The 17,723-nt window shown below is 40.5% G+C and overlaps 1 protein-coding gene across 1 annotated transcript in view; it reads right to left on the bottom strand.

Moving 5' to 3' along the window:
• Sptbn1 (spectrin beta, non-erythrocytic 1) overlaps nt 1–17,723 on the bottom strand; it is a 193,461-nt gene that overhangs the window by 68,789 nt on the left and 106,949 nt on the right. The window contains exon 3 of the mRNA XM_026399890.2: nt 122–273. Within this exon, the coding sequence (XP_026255675.2) occupies nt 122–273 (152 nt within the window). The remainder of the gene's footprint in view (nt 1–121; nt 274–17,723) is intronic.

Below are 17,723 nucleotides of genomic sequence, written 5' to 3'. Positions count from 1 at the left end.
CACAAAATTCTCCTTCACAAAAATATCATTAATTGTAGAATTCAACGGTAGACCAGCCCACACTTGAGTTTTCAATAATATTTTCCTACCTATGGTGTAAGACACTACCATTTCCACTTACCAGTCTCTCTCCAGAGAGGACCTCCAGCAACTTGATGAGCATCCGTCCATCTCGAAGGTCAGTGTACAGGTCTGTGATCCGGCAGGACACTCGGGCAAGGTGAGAGTTGACCCACTTGGTGAAGGTCTTCTTTTGCACGGCTTCACGCTCATCTGCAAGAGGACAGCTCACCATCAACCACAGCACCAGCACCAGCAGGTACATGCCAGCAGGGCCACAAAGCCCAGCCAAAGTAGTGTCAACCAAACCAAACTCCAACAGAACCTCTGTCTTAACTGCAGTCATCGCTCTGGGAATACAAAAACTGGACAATCCTTGAACACGTGAGCCTCTAGGCATGTTGTCAGCAGAATATCTTTTACTTCCTTTCCTCCCATCCCTGCTCGAAAGGCATCGGGATGTAATAGATGATGAAGGGTGTGTGGGGGGTGATTTGAAGTTCTGCCCATACTGTAATATTTGACTGGTAGAGTTTCTAGTGACATGTTAAGCTACTATTCCCCCAGTAAGTATAGGGAAACATATAACATGTGAAAGAATGTGGGATAGAAGCTCAGGAACAGCAAAAAACTGCTTCCTTGTGTACAAAGGCTTAGGCAACACCTGACAAGATAAGTTTACTCATGACCTTGATTGGCAATGGTTCTTTCTTTCACAGGTTCAGTCACATGCTTTGTGGACAAGAGAGAAAGGGGCAGGCAACAAGAAAGGAGTACAAAGAGATCCAGCCAAGCATGAGGAGAACAGAGACTGAGCCCAGGGCCTCAAGAAAGGAGCAGTGAGATCTTGGTGGCTCCAGTGTCCTCTTCTACAAACTAGTGGGTTCCAACTTCCAACTTCAACCATCTATTGAAAAGTATCGTAATTGTGTATTCAAGTTATCTAGGAAAGGAATAACATTAACTTTTTCAAGTATTGGTGATGCCAGTTTTCTTCAGTTTGAATCATAAAACAGCCAGGAGCAGTGGCACACGCCTATAATCCCAGTGGCTTGGGAGGCCGAGGCAGGAGGATTGTGGGTTCAAAGCCAGCCTCAGCAAAATTGAGGCACTAAGCAACTCAGTGGGACCCTGTCTCTAAATAAAATACAAAATAGGGCTGAGTATATGGCTCAGCGGTCAAGTGCCCCTGAGTTCAATCCCTAGTACTGAAAAACAAAACAACAAAATTAAACAAAAAAACTATAGACACTTAAGCCCAGAACTGAACCTTTACAACCCATACAAATAGGTTTCCAAACTCCTTGCCTCTGTAGAATTTTCTAAGTGAGGCAGCTGAAGAACTTCAACAGACATCCACAGAGGATGTTCCTAGACTTACCCATTCATCCTCCCTGACTGTTTGCTACAGAACTATTCTACTTTCCTGCCACTAGAGTGGCTATTATTTCTAATTCCACCTGAATCCAAATCCTGCTTTCCTCCTAGGGCGAACCCAAACACAGAGATGTTTACGCATGACTCTACAAAAGGAATGGAAAACTCAACAATTCCTATGCATTTCAAAATTATTGTGTGACAACTAAAAAGCTACTCTCACTAGATGGGCATATGCCCAGGGGCCTGAGGATACTGGGTTGCCAGGCTGGTCACAGGGTCAGTAAATAGTCTGGTATCTAAGGTCTGCCTGAAAGCTTTGCTGAGGGCTCCAGCAACACCACCCGAGAGAGGCAGTGAGGCAGAGACAACAGTGGATGAACACTTACTAATGTCAACCTAGCAGGCAAGCCAGAGGAGGCGAATGGGGCACCTGCCAAGACAGCAGGCCACAGCTTCTGTTATTCCAGCTTCTCCCCTAAAGGTTCAGTCCCTCTAGATGGAAAGGGGGCCTTTCCCCAGAGACAAAGGCCAACCAGAAACAAAGGATCAAGATAGGCAAAATGGGGAGAGTGAGAAAAGGGTAGAAGGGGCTCACTGCAGCCCAGGAAAGGAGCTGCCCCAGTTGCAGCATGACAGAACTGTTCATGAGAAGGCATGTTCATTATTAACTGCACAATCATGAGAGATGGTAACTTTACCACCTCAGTGACATGGGGAGCTGCATTTTTGGGGGGTTTGGATTGGCTGCTTTGAAAGAACAGGTCCAGAGTAGAATGAAAACAAAGATTTCCTAAGCCTTTGCTAGGGACATTTCACAGATGGTCTCCACCCAGGAGGCAAGTAACTCCCCATTCAGATGCATTTAGGGCCAACTAATTTCTTATTTTAATTGTAATATCCACTATGTACTACACTAGGTTGGAAAATGTCTTTAATAAAACCCTTGATGGGTATCTGAGGCTGTTAATGAAGGGTTTGGGGCTCAAAGTCACTGCCGCACCCAGCCTATTAAAGGAGCAAGATCAAAATGAAAACCCGTTTGGATTACAGCATTTCTAAATAAACAAGCACAAAATGTGTTCCTCAGCCAACTGTCACTCCTTTGAGTGAATCTCACATTAAAGTAGCATTCCTGGCTTTTTTCAGGTTCTTTTATAAGAGAATTCCAAGGATGTGCTTCAGACTCCAGTAAACACACTCCCTCAGCACTCGGCCCCATATCACCTAACCCCAACCCTGCCCCCATGAAGAAGCAAACAGAGGGGTCAAGGATAGGAGCAGAGACTGAGCTGAAACTAAACAGACCAGGATCTGTACAAGGAGGACCCAGAAACTCTAGGAAGAAGAGAGGAAAGACGATGAGGAAAAGAAACTAAGAACATGAAAGAAACAGAGCTAGCACTGCATTCCCGTCCTTCCCTTCCTTCACCTCGCAGGTTAAGAAGCAAGAGAATGCTAGAAAAACCACAGGGTCTCGGCTCCTCGGGTTCACACCACCGCACTGGAAAAGGCATGAAGATTCTGCCCAGGAACAGGACCAGATCAACACCCTTATGACACACCAGAGGCAGGAAACTCAGTCAGCAGAGACACACAAAGCCTGGCCAGCTAGCTGCCCTCTCACAGAAGGCTTGGTGAATGACAATCACTTCTAAAGCAGGAGGAGGGAGAGAGAAGGGAAAATCTATCCTGTGGCCCAGTTGAGGATGAGGCTCCCAGGGTCCTTCCACCCTTCTTAGGAAGGCACAATATCAACCTCCCACATCCAGCAAGGCTGGGGGAGGTAGGCCAGAAGCTGCAGAGAAACAGAAGGGCCTTGGCATATGCAATGTGAGGCAACCCAGAGGAGGATTTCCAAGCTCAAGCTGCTGTTGCCTTCCTGAGCTGTAGGAGACAGTAGAGGAAGCAGCGCAGGGAAGAGGCCCAACTTCCAATCCTATGAGCATGAAGCAGCTGTGGTGATGTGGAAAGGAGTCCTTACAAGCTCATAGGGATCTGATTGCTTAGACCAGAGATTCTCTATGGGGGCAATTTCAGCACCTCACCGTCTTCTCCACTGGGACATCTGGCAATGGCTACAGATATTTTTGATGATCACGACTGGGGAAGGGGATAGGAGCTACAGGCATCTAGTAGGGAGAGGCCAGGGTACTGATAATATCTTACACAGAACACTGGGCTTGCACCAATTGGAGTGGGTATTCATGGTGTCTCAGATGCACTCCCAAGATGCCAGAGTCAGGGTGTTATTCATTCATCATTCTGTTTGTCTACATTATAAGCTTTTTGACACTGATGGTTTACATATCCACCATGGCAGCAGGACATTCTCTGCTTTCAGACTCACTCATTCCAAAAAGCAGAGAAGCAGGAGCATGGCTGGGAGAATTGGGCAGCTCTGGTCTGGGACAATGTGATGGTAGGCATTCCTGTCCTCTATGCCATTTCAATTCTTTTCAGGGGCTATTATCAAGTCAACTCATGCCTGTCTCTCCCCTCAGTGGGAGGAACATAGTGAGGCACTCCACATGGCCAAGAAGGGTGAAGTTAGAAAGGAGGATCCTGATGCTGCTCTGAAAATAAACTTCCCAGAAACATAAATTCTACCAACATGTCCCTGCAGATCTGAGAACCTAGCAACCAGAAGTAATTCCCAGTATTATAAGACCCAGTCAGGTTGTAGTTAAATCCACAATCCCAGAGATAAACTAGCCAACTACTGGTCAATGAGGACTACACCAAGAGGCAGATCAGGAAACCCATCCTCAAATGAATGACAACATTTACATCAGTTTCTGATCCCTGAAGGAGAGAGAAGTGTAAGTGACATTACAGTATTGGTACTCTTTCCAGAAAACAATTTTTCAGGTACACCTGCAATAACATTGTTGTGCATCAGGGAAGCAATTTATACTTCCTCAAAGCTCACTAGGACCTCATATATCAACTGTCAGGGAAGTGAAACCCATCAGTTATCTCCAGCAAAGCCAGAGGCTGAATGAGTACCACCAGACTGCATTGGTAGGGCTGCCACATGCTGGGGTGCTCTTGGGTATTGCTCTATCTTTTCTATTCTTCAGTCACATAAAGGGATGTGCAGCTATACCTTCTCTTCAAAGTGCCAAGATTCACTGTTCTTTGTTATCTAGTTTCTGATAAAAGAAAACTTGAAATTTTCAGAAAGTGTCTTTAAAAGGGGGGATATTTAGAATAGAGAAGCATAGTTGATTTATGGTTAGGCCAAAATGCTGTGGATATCCTGTTTATTATAATCATCCTCTCTAGAAGCATATCATCTACTACTTTTCTTTTTAGGGAACGACCATTATTGATATTGGAAAGTTGTAATGCTTCAATATTTATTTATTTTGAAGAATGTGTTACACCTGAAAAAATGAACACTATGTTAGCATGAATCAAGTTACAGAACACAGCAAGAGCTTTGATGAATGGACAGGTATTGTACTATGGAAACTATTGGGCAGCATCTTCCTGCAATACCCTGCGCAAAGAGTGCTAAACACAAGCATGTTCACCATAATCCACAGTTCTGGCTATCAAAGAAACCAGAGCCAGGGACAAAGAAAGGCCTAAAGGCATGAAGCATCCTGGGAAAAAAGTGAGGGAGAAACAGAGAGTAATGTCAGTTGACTCTAATGCATTATTCTCTCAAAGACTGAATTTATATGTAACTCAAGTCTTTTACTTTGCAAATAGTCTAAACCTGTAAGTATAACACAAGAATATATTATATCAAGTTCCTCTTTAACTGTGCTAAGAAAATCCCTGTTCTAAGTAAGAGATGGCAATCATGTGCAAGTTTTGCTTTTGCACAGATGAAGTTAGGTGTAGGCTTGGGTTAAAACAGCAAAGGAATTATAAGAATGGAAGCTGAGAAGAAATCAAGAGAGATATAAAAGCAATCATCTTACAAACATATTCCCATGACTGGGAATATGGCTATTTAAAGCTGACTAATCGGAAATTGTATTAAAATAGACCTCAACATTACAAAGTACATACTATACGCAGAACTCTATTCTAAGATAAGATCTCTTGAACTCAGTGAACTAAAAGTCTAACTAGGAAAACAAAACAAAAAGTTAAGAGATAACATGAAGATATTGCAGAGAAGCATAGGATCAACTGCAAAGAGAATGACTTTGACAACAAATTTTTGGAGTGTTTGGAAAAAAGTGCTCAACAATTAAGATGGTTTTAGGTCTCACCACCATTAATTACTGAGGTCCCCTGCCATGAGCCTCTCTCCCCACTCTAACCCCTCTAAAACATCACTGTCATAGTCATCCTCCCTAAACAGCAGCTTTTCAAAGCTGCACTACTGCACTAAAACTCCCATGATCCTCAGCCTTCAAGAGATTATCTAAACCTCCAAGCCTGGCATCCGGAAGGTCTTGAGCATTCTCTCCTAAGGCACCAGCTTCATCTGGGACACTTCCTGACACACCATCTGGGTATTCCCACCCAACAGGGTCTTGCTCATGCTTTAAACTCTGAGTATGCACATTTTTTTCCTTTACCTTTACTTACACCATTCTTCTAACCTGGAAGGCCCTTTCTCTTCTCTCACTTTCTTTAATATCCAGGCCAAGATTTGCTCTCCCAGCAGGCCTGGCAATCACCATTCAATGGGATACGGTCTCTCATCTTTTTAGGTCTCTCATCTTTTTATTAGGTATCCAGTGTCCTAGCTCCTCCATTAGCCTGCAGCTGCCTCAGGGACAGGTGCTCAATTCTACAGTTGTTTAGAGCCTTAACATACACCAAGAAGGGAGTGGACACACAACAAATAGCTATCTGTTGAACCTATCAGCAAACCTCCAGTGCCCAGACAGGAGGTTCTCAATATGCTACTGTTAGTGTTCCTCCAGAAATTAAGGGTGATGGTGGTGGGGGTGCTGCTGTAGAATGTCCCAATCATATAAATAGAAGACCATGAGCACTTAAATGTCAACATTGCACAAATCAATAACATTTGAAAACTGAATTTTTTATGTAATTGTTTCTAAATGTCTGTAATATGATAAAAATGCGAGTTTGTGGTACTGTATTTCAGATTAAAGAGTTTGACAAATTTTGTTTCATTTGGGGGCAACTGCCACCACATAATTACACAGTAAAGTTGCAAAATACACAAGGGTATAACTACAACGTTACTTTAACATGACAAAATAAACAACTGAATTGTCACAAGACTTAATTTATATCAATTTTAGTAATTTATCCATTAAAGCTCAATTCATGAGTTGTTAAAAAGAAAAAAAAAGGAATCCTAATTCAAAACAAAAGAATACAGTGAGTACACAGTGGGGTGGAGTCCTCATATGTGCCTTAGCATGAAAAAATAAATAAGCCATTTCCCTGGAGAAGCATGCAAAACACACGGAGCAGGAAACAGGAAACAGGCAACTGGCTGTATTGATAAAAGAGAATCAAACTATTATCTTGAGGCAGCAAGAGGAAGGAAACTAATCTTTGGACTGAAGGCCTCCCTGTGACGGATTAGTCTAGGAGCCCTTAATTCATGTTTCCTAATTTGTATATAAATAGAACTTGAGTTAAAATATTTTTCCTAACAGTTTAACAGGCTTCATGAATAAAACACACGTAAACATCTGTCTAAATGCATGTGCCCCAAATAGCAATTCTCTCCTAATATTTACAGTCTGTTGTGCAGACTACAGAACTACAAATTCCATATAGCTCTGCACCTATCATTTGCAGCAGCTGAACAGCCCTTGCTTGTAGCTTATAGTTTGTGTGTTGAGCAACATTACTCCAATTCTGCCAAGGTGGAAACTGAGGCACATCAAGGGAAACATGAGAGGTCACCTGGGGTCCTGCCTCCCTGTCAGCCATACTTGAAGGTGAGCCCTTAAAGTCATAATCCATAAGAAAGGAAGGCTATGGAAGGGGCTGAGGTTTGGTGAGGATTCCTCTGAAAACAACTTAAGAGCTAGAGTAAGAACCAGTGTGGATTAATAGTCATGTAAAATGTGAAAACCAGGAGGAGAAAGTAAAGGCCTTCTAGACACAGAAGTGGAACCTCACAGAGAATTGCTATTTGGTGCACATGCATTTAGACAGATTTTTTAAAAATATTTTTTTAGCTATGCATGGACCCAATATCTTATTTTGTTTATTTATTTTTATGTGGTCCTGAGGATTGAACCCAGTGCCTCACATGTGTGAGGCAAGCACTCTGCCACTGAGCCATAACCCCAGCCCTAGACAGATGTTTATGTGTGTTTTATCCATGAAACCCATTTTAAAAAAAAATTAGACACTGTTCATTAAAAATGAGTGGCACACTTCAAAACTGCTTCCACATACAGGTAGCCATGTGATGAGCCTGCTAATCTGTTATTGTCCATCTCTGTTGAACAGGGCGGGAGGAAGCAGCTTGGAATTGCAGCCAGGGAGAATCTGGACAATGGATGAAATGAGCCCATGTCTGCTCCTATGCACTGATGGATGCTGTGTTTGGATCTTCACTAGCTTTACCTTGTTTATTAAAAAATTTTTAAAGAAACGAGACACAGAAAAATTTTGGTGACTCACTTGAGGGTATTCTGCTAGCAAAGATACATCCAGCATTAGAATCCACATCTATCTGAACTCTAAGAATATCAAAGCCCCATCAGCCCCAAAAGCCCTACCCTGCCTGAGGAAAATAAGATATTACCTCCCCCAAACAAGGAAAAATCATAACCATTCATCTCAGGACAGTTTCTTATGATTTAAAAGATAAATTTTAAAAAGGAGCCTGCAAACTTCAGCCTATAGCCTAGTTTTATATAATCTGAGAGCTAGAATGTCTTCTAATAAATTTTGAGACTATGTAGCCTGCAAAGCCTAACTTAGCTACCCTCTGGCCCTTTACAGAAAAAAAGTTTGTCATTTTGTGGTTTAAAACCTTTTCACAGTATCACTAGTAGCACAGCCCATTTGTCAGACTCCACTTTCAAATAAAAATCAGCTTAGAGCTGGGCATGGTGGCACAGCAGCTCGGAAGGCTGAGGCAAGAGGATTGTGAGTTCAAAGCCAGCCTCAGCAACTTAGCAAGGCACTTAGCAACTCAGCAAGGCCCTGTCTCTAAATAAAATATTAAAAAGGGCTGAGGATATAGCTCAGTGATTAGCACCCCTGGGTTCAATCCTCAGTAACCCCTCACAAAAAATTCAGCTTAGCAAATGTGCACTGAGTGCTCACTGTGAAAAAAAAGGTACCATACCAGGTACTGATTTAACCTCCTCTGGTAAGCATGTTGCCAGACTGGTGTTCAGTAGCAGCATGCTTTTTTTGGTACTGGGGATTGAAATCAGGGGCACTTTACTACCTAGCTACATCCCCAGCACTTTTTATTTTTTGAGAGACAGCCTCATTAAATTGCCCAGGCTGGCCTTGAACTTGTGATCCTCCTCCTTCAGTCTCCTGAGTCACTGGAATTTCAAGCATGTGTCACTGTATCTAGCATAGCATGCCTTTTTTGTTTTTTTGACTTAAAAAAAGCAGCTTTATTGAGTTATAATTCATGTACCGTATAATTTACTCATTTAAAGGGTACAATATAATAGCGTTTAATGTTTGCAGAGCTAGGAACTTTTTACCACAATAGTCAGTGTTATTTATGTAGAACATTTATAGGATCATTTTTCTTTTTTTTTATTGTTGGTTGTTCAAACCATTACATAGTTCTTGATATATTTCACACTTTGATTCAAGTGGGTTATGAACTCCCATTTTTACCCCGTATACAGATTGCAGAATCACATCAGTTACACTTCCATTGATTTACATATTGCCATACTAGTGTCTGTTGTATTCTGCTGCCTTTCCTATCCTCTACTATCCCCCCTCCCCTCCCCTCCCCTCTTCTCTCTCTACCCCCTCTACTGTAATTCATTTCTCCCCCTTGTATTATTTTCCCCTTTCCTCTCACTTCCTCTTGTATGTAATTTTGTATAACCCTGAGGGTCTCCTTCCATTTCCATGCAATTTCCCTTCTCTCTCCCTTTCCCTCCCACCTCTCATCCCTGTTTAATATTAATCTTCTTCTCATGCTCTTCGCCGCTACTCTGTTCTTAGTTACTCTCCTTATATCAAAGAAGACATTTGGCATTTGTTTTTTAGGGATTGGCTGGCTTCACTTAGCATAATCTGCTCTAATGCCATCCATTTCCCTCCAAATTCTATGATCTTGTCATTTTTTTAATGCAGAGTAATACTCCATTGTGTATAAATGCCACATTTTTTTTTATCCATTCGTCCATTGAAGGGCATCTAGGTTGGTTCCACAGTCTTGCTATTGTGAATTGTGCTGCTATGAATATCGATGTAGCAGTGTCCCTGTAGCATGCTCTTTTTAGGTCTTTAGGGAATAGACCCAGAAGGGGAATAGCTGGGTCAAATGGTGGTTCCATTCCCAGCTTTCCAAGAAATCTCCATACTGCTTTCCAAATTGGCTGCAACAATTTGCAGTCCCACCAACAATGAACAAGTGTACCCTTTTCCCCACATCCTTGCCAGCACTTGTTGTTGTTTGACTTCATAATGGCTGCCAATCTTACTGAAGTGAGAAGGTATCTTAGGGTGGTTTTGATTTGCATTTCTCTGACTGCTAGAGATGGCGAGCATTTTTTCATGTACTTCTTGATTGATTGTATGTCCTCCTCTGAGAAGTGTCTGTTCAGGTCCTTGGCCCATTTGTTGATCAGGTTATTCGTTGTCTTATTGTCTAATTTTTTGAGTTCTTTGTATATTCTGGATATTAGGGCTCTATCTGAAGTGTGAGGAGTAAAGATTTGTTCCCAGGATGTAGGCTCCCTATTTACCTCTCTTATTGTTTCTTTTGCTGAGAAAAAACTTTTTAGTTTAAGTAAGTCCCATTTGTTGATTCTAAATGTTAACTCTTGTGCTATGGGTGTCCTATTGAGGAATTTGGAGCCCGACCCCACAGTATGTAGATCGTAGCCAACTTTTTCTTCTATCAGATGCCATGTCTCTGATTTGATATCAAGCTCCTTGATCCATTTTGAGTTAACTTTTGTGCATGGCGAGAGAAAGGGATTCAGTTTCATTTTGTTGCATATGGATTTCCAGTTTTCCCGCACCATTTGTTGAAGATGCTATCCTTCCTCCATTGCATGCTTTTAGCCCCTTTATCAAATATAAGATAGTTGTAGTTTTGTGGATTGGTTTCTGTGTCCTCTATTCTGTACCATTGGTCCACCCGCCTGTTTTGGTACCAGTACCATGCTGTTTTTGGTACTATTGCTCTATAGTATAGTTTGAAGTCTGGTATCGCTATACCGCCTGATTCACACTTCCTGCTTAGCATTGTTTTTGCTATTCTGGGTCTTTTATTTTTCCATATGAATTTCATGATTGCTTTCTCTATTTCTACAAGAAATACCGTTGGGATTTTGATTGGCATTGCATTAAACCTATAGAGAACTTTTGGTAATATCGCCATTTTGATGGTGTTAGTTCTGCCTATCCATGAACATGGTATATTTTTCCATCTTCTAAGATCTTCTTCTATTTCTCTCTTTAGGATTCTGTAGTTTTCATTGTATAAATCTTTCACCTCTTTTGTTAGGTTGATTCCCAAGTATTTTATTTTTTTTTTTTGAGGATATTGTGAATGGAGTGGTTGTCCTCATTTCCATTTCAGAGGATTTGTTGCTGATATACAGGAATGCCTTTGATTTATGTGTGTTGATTTTATATCCTGCCACTTTGCTGAATTCATTGATTAGCTCTAATAGTTTCTTTGTAGACCCTTTTGGGTCTGCTAGGTATAGAATCATGTCATCTGCAAATAGTGATAATTTAAGTTCTTCTTTTCCTATTTTTATGCCTTTAATTTCTTTCATCTGTCTAATTGCTCTGGCCAGTGTTTTGAGAACTATGTTGAACAGAAGTGGTGAGAGAGGGCATCCCTGTCTTGTTCCAGATTTTAGAAGGAATGCCTTCAATTTTTCTCCATTCAGAATGATGCTAGCCTGAGGCTTAGCATAAAGTTATGTTTCTAGGACTTTGCCCAGAGGTCCAGCCAGGCAGCGGGTAAACATAGGACCCCTTTCTCTCCCCAGAACCTCATCTGGTTACCATGACATTAACAGGATGAATAATGTGCTACGCCACCTATAATACTCAAGGCTGCACCTTCACATTCTGAGGACGCGGAAGGGTCCTGGACTTAGGACTGAATTTCTCAACTTCCCACTGCTCTGCACATGCTGCAGGCTACTCTGCTGGGTTCTTACTTTGATGGACACTGCATTCACTATAACCTTTCCTCCCCCAATACTCCCTGGGAGATAGTAAATTGAAGGTAACTTGTAATATCCTTAAAGTTAGAAAAAAGTTGCAACTAAACCATAACTGTAACTGTAATTATTAAACTTATATAATAGAATGTTATAATATAGAATACTACAAAGTAATCAGAAAGGAATTGTTTTTATTAATTCTTTTTTTCCTTTTCCTGTGAATAAATTTTTATTTATTTATTTAGCTGTGATCTTGCTATGTTTCCCAGGCTGGCTCTGAACTCCCGATCTTCCTGCCTCAGACTTCCAAGTAGTTGGAATTATAGGTTTGTGCCACCATCCTAGCTAAGGAAAGAGATTTGCTAAGGGCAACAACCATATTAAGTACACTAAATATAAAACCCCATAAAAGTTGTTTCATGGTAACACATGGAGTGGGATGTCTGTGTAGTATGTTTCTAAGCAACTACTAATGAGGCAGTAAATGTTACACTAAACCAGTCTATCATGGGGCACACAAATTCACTGGTTAAAATCCTCTATAGTCAAGCATGGCTTAATGCTAAGGATTATGTTCTAAGAAATATGTCCTTGGGCAACTGTGTCATCGTGTGAACACCACAGAATGTACTTTTAGACAAGCCCTGACGGTATGCATCCACTGTACAACTAGGCTATATAGTATAGCTACCATCGTGTATGCAGTCTAGAGCTGACATAAATGTTATGCAGAGCATGACTGTACTTCATTTTTCAGGGCTAATGATAGACTGGCTTTTATTGTAGGAGCTTTGGTAATAAGAGACATTTTAAATTTACTATGTTTCCTTTTCATGCAATGTACTAAGGTGGGGGGGGGGTAGCCATACCATTCTGTGAACCATGTGGTTTTCTAAAAACCAGAGCAGGTACCCTGACTCCCGCTTATGATTTTCATCCTTCTCCAGGTCTCCAGAATTCCTAAAGTCAAAATAATTAGGGTCAACGGTGCAGGGAGGAAAAACAAAACTTTCTTTCACATACTAAGGACACACAAACATCAGACTTAAGGACACAGACACAGCAGATACAAGAGGATTCTGCTCTACTTCAACATTTCTGCAGATTCCCAGATAGGCTGAGGCTGCCACTGAGATAACTGCACCAGACATAGCAGCTGCCTTAGCAGTTCCAACAGTTCTAATTAATGAGGATGTCAAAGTTAACTGTAATTCACAGACTCCAAAAGAGTAAGGCCCCAGGGACTTTTTTTTTTTTCAAACCAGAGAGATGGAAACAAAAAATAATAAAAAGCCATTACACAAAGTTGTCTACTTTCTCATGGTAGTATATCATCTACTAAAATAATCACTCTCTCAATAAAGTAATGATGGAAACTCTCATTTAAAATAACCTAAGATTTCACAGAAGTCCTCCAAACAGGGTTACATGTGAAAATTTACTCTGCAGAGGATCAGCATTGTGGAATAAAGAAAGACACAGCAACGAAAAGTTATCACTTCCAACTACGAATTACAACAAAAGTCCACTTAGTGAGAAGAAGAATTACATTTTAAAATAAATGGACATAAACAGAAAAAAAAATTTAAATTGACTTCTGTTTTAATGAACTGTATTCAATTTAGTCAACAAAATGCCTTTGGCTGGTGATCATGACCCATCGTAGAAACTATCAGGATTGAAACAACAAATTAATAACTAAGAGTGTCTCAACTTCAATGCCAAACACCAAAAATCACAGTTGTCTAAGCAAGTAAGCCACAGACTTCATGTGTGTTTGGGGAGGAGAAGGCTGAGGTGTCCAAACCATACCTGGATTTCAAAAATAACAAATGATTATGACAAGACTAAAAAGCAAAATGTATAATTATACAATGGTGATTTACTTCCTTGATCTAAACTAAGAAATTTTAGCACTATTTTCCAAGTGATATCCTAGAGTGCATCAAACCGATCTTTCCTCTCTCACAGAGTGTTCTTCATTGAGAGTAATTTACTGAATGATAGGCTCTAAACCAATCCACAACTACATATTTAACTCAGTCAACTAAGCCACTAACTGAAAAATTCTTCCTTGTAGAATAATAAATGTTATAAATGCTAAAACCTTAACAATCATAAAGGCATTCTGTCATTTTTTTTCCATCTTGGGTTAATTAGTGAGCCAATGAGCAAACATTTACTTAGTAACTAGTATGAAGACACTAGGAAGGGCACCAAAAACATCTTTCCTTCCAAAGTTAAGGAGCAAGGCTGGTGGTGTAACTCAGTGGTAGAGGGCTTGCCTGGCATTCACAAGGCCCTGGATCAATATCCAGCACCTCAAAAAAGCAAAAATAAATAAATAAATAAATAAATAAAGCTAAGAAGCAATTTCCAAATCCTTGAGAATTCATAGAACTAGGTAAGTAATATACATTCTCATCTGCCATTAAGATAACTTAAAATGAAAAAGAAAGTTATTATATATAGTGCCAGATTCTGAAAAGAGTCCTAACTTCTTTTATAGCTTTCCTTAATCTCACCCATTCTATAAATGGTTGCACAAGCTTTTGAAGACAAACAGTACAGAGTTTTGGCAGGCAGATCCTATAAACATACAATGTACTCTGCCTTGTTTTAATAAAGGCCAGAAAAACTGGAGGTAGAAATGACCTTATATCCAACCCCCTGTGACAACTTAGTCAACAAGTAGGGTGGCAGGACAGTTGACTGTTTATACTAGTATTTTGTTTTGTTTTTGTTTTTAATAAAAACCTATTTTTCATTATTAGAAACACTAATCAAAGCTTCAAGACCACCTTTATAGAAGCCCACTTTTACAGAATGTATGACCAGGGTCATACCACATCTTACTTAAAATTGGTCCTCTACACCTAAATTAATTTTTTTCACACACACACACACACACACACACACACACACACACGTTCTGAATGAAAGGGGGGTTCTGATGTTTTATTTCTTTTGGATATATAAACCCACTGCTCAACTTTTTTGCTTCCACAAAAGAGAACACAGATCTTTACAATGTCCTTGAGTGTGTACCCACTGCAGGCCTCCTTATCCCACTTCCCCCTTCCCCACACACAAAGCTTATCTCTACAAAGTCAGGTGCTTCGAACAGGTGTGGGGACCTAGCTGTTTATAGTTCTGCCAGTTTGGGGGTGGGGTGGGAGAGAGTAAACCAACTTTGCCAGGGTAGGAGTATTATTGCCTGGGTAGACTACTGCTCTACTGATTTGTTCTTCAGGGGCATTTTATTGTTTAATGAATACCTTAGCTGTTTCTCCTCAACAGCCTCTATAAAGATAATAATCTTGCATCTGAGTGGGAAGGGCCAGAGGCTCAAAGACATTCTGCTGGAGGTGCAGACAGAGGCTATACTTTCAGGACTACGGGAAGTAGGTGAAAATAAACTCCATTTCTTAACTGAAAGATAAGTCCTTTCCCTTATAGAAGGCTCAGAGAAGAAGCACACGGCTTCTGTGGTTGCTAGAATATCAATATAAAAATTTAGAACATGTACTTCCTCCACCTTCCAGTCACACCTACAGATATTTACCTTCTAGAAATATGTGCACCCCTGATCTTTAAAATAATTGCACAAACGAATAGCAACAGGCACATTGGCATAAGCCTGTAATTCCAGCAGTTCAGGAGGCTGAGGCAGGAGGATTTTGAGTTCAAAGCTAGCCTCAGCAAAAGTGAAGCACTAAGTGACTCCGCGAGATCCTGTCTCTAAAATACAAAAATACAAAAAAAAAAAAAAAAAATAGGGCTGGGAATTTATCAGTGACTGAGTGCCCCTGAGTTCAATCCCCTGATATCCCACCCCTCAAAAAAAAAAAAAAGCAACAATAGCAAAACAGAAAAGACTAGAACTAAAGATATATTAATAAGTTAGCTAATGAAAATATGGCCATCCATCTAAAAGAATAGTATGCGTGCATTAAAAAGAATAAGAGAAACCTGCAGTACATTGGCTCTCTGGTCATCTATACTACTGAAGGCAGAGTCCTTTAAGTAGTGTATATATTTAGTGGGATTCCAAAAATATTTTAATGTGAGTTACTCCATTAAAAGGTATGGAAGGATATTTTCTAAATTATTAACCAAAATTATCTCAAAGGAGTAGAAGCAAAGAAAGGAGGCATTTCCACTTGTGTATTACTGTACTGTTTGTTGGCTTTTTTTCCTCTGTTAAACTAAGCAATCCCAATTTTGAAAAATTTAAAGGGCATTTCCATTTGAGGAGAAACATACAATTCATCTTTATTGGATGAAAGAATCTGAGATTCCCATCAGGTCTGAGACTGATGGGAAGGAGTACAAAGGGCACTCACTGGAGAACGAATTCTCTCTGACCGCAAAAGGTCATATGTGAACTGCTGTCTTCAATGAGAACTCTAAAATAAATAAAACACCACCCTGAATTTTCATATTTTTCTACTGAAGAATAATAAATCAATATTTAACCTTTTACAACATTCATATGCATAATAAGGTAAACAAATACTAATACTTCCTTTTAATAGGGGATTGAGGACATTGTAATACTAATAAGTGACATTCACTGAGGCCTAGAGAATGCTGAAGGAGTAGTTTCCAACCATGTTTGCATCAAGAAGTACATGAGAAGCTCAGAGGTCACGTACCTTCTCACCTGCATGTTGAGCAGAAAACTCTCATTTTAATCCTTTATTTACTAATGTTCCACCTCAGATTTCATCTACAGGAAAATCAAATTCCATTCTTAAAATGTTTTGTTTTTAAATTGTTGTATTAAGCAAGGAGAACTAAAGATAGGTACAGTAGTTTCCAGTTTAATGAGACACTAACTTCATCAACAGGTAATTTATGGCATAGAACAGATGGCAAAAAGAGAGGGTCATACAAAGCACTGTGGGATACTGACCAGAGGTGAAATCAAGGGGTCAAAGCTTCAGAGCTGAGTTCTGAGTCCCAAGCAACAGCAGGGATAAGACCAGAGCCCAGTGGGGGTGGATCTACCAATGCTTGAGCTATATAGGTGGGAAGTACTCTGTACATGATCCCAAATGATGGGGGAATTAAGTCATCTCTCACATCCACCCCCACATAGTGTGCGTTTACTGAGTGAGAACCAGGGCCAGGCACTCCTGGAAGCACTTCACTAAGACTCATTTAATTCTCACAAGCACTGTGTGAGGTAAGTACTCAAACCATCAAACATCTTGTATGAGAGCAAAGGCCAAGACTGGTTCAGCGATTTGCCCACAGTCACAAAAAAAGCATAGTCTCAGCCCACAGTCACAAAAAAAGCATAGTCTCAGGAGTGTGGCACTGAAGCCCCCAACTCTAAAGACTTCTACACTGACAAGGACTTGAATACAACTGAGATGAAATGGGGTTTGATTCTGAATGCTGAGTAAAGTCCCTCCCCCGTAATGGGAACACACTGAATTCAATCTCAAGGAGTTCTGCAACTAAAATTCATTATTCCCAATTGCAGAAGTCCTCATGAGAGAGAATCCTCTGAACTCCCAATTGCTTTTCAAGTCCATCGGGCTCACTCTTCCAGGCCCATCAAGGGAGATGCCCCTGTCCCTGACCTGACACCCCGGGGGGCTTGTATTCACCCTGCACTATTCAAGATGACCTTGCTTATAGTCACCACCCATCCAGACACAAGACTGATGATATCTTCCTTTTCAAGAGTTACTGTTAGCCACAGCAAAATATCCCTTACTCTCTTCTTTCACCCCAACCTCTACTAACATAAGTTTTTAGAGTCTGGAAATACTGAATCAAGAAGCCAAGCTTTTATCATTGATCTGCCATCATGTTTTTTAATGAACAAATGAAACTGTCATGTGTTCTTTTTACTATTGCATCTATTTAAAACAAACATCAATATAGATTGGAAGCTGTGAGCAGGTAGAGGATTACACATAACCAGACTTCCAGATGTGTTTTCCTTTACCTTGGTTTCCAGGGCCACCC

Source organism: Urocitellus parryii, chromosome 12, assembly GCF_045843805.1.
Source record: "Urocitellus parryii isolate mUroPar1 chromosome 12, mUroPar1.hap1, whole genome shotgun sequence".
Taxonomy (NCBI): Eukaryota; Metazoa; Chordata; class Mammalia; order Rodentia; family Sciuridae; genus Urocitellus; species Urocitellus parryii.
The sequence above is the reverse complement of the archived record's forward strand: the minus strand, read 5'-3'. Positions and strand labels throughout refer to the sequence as shown.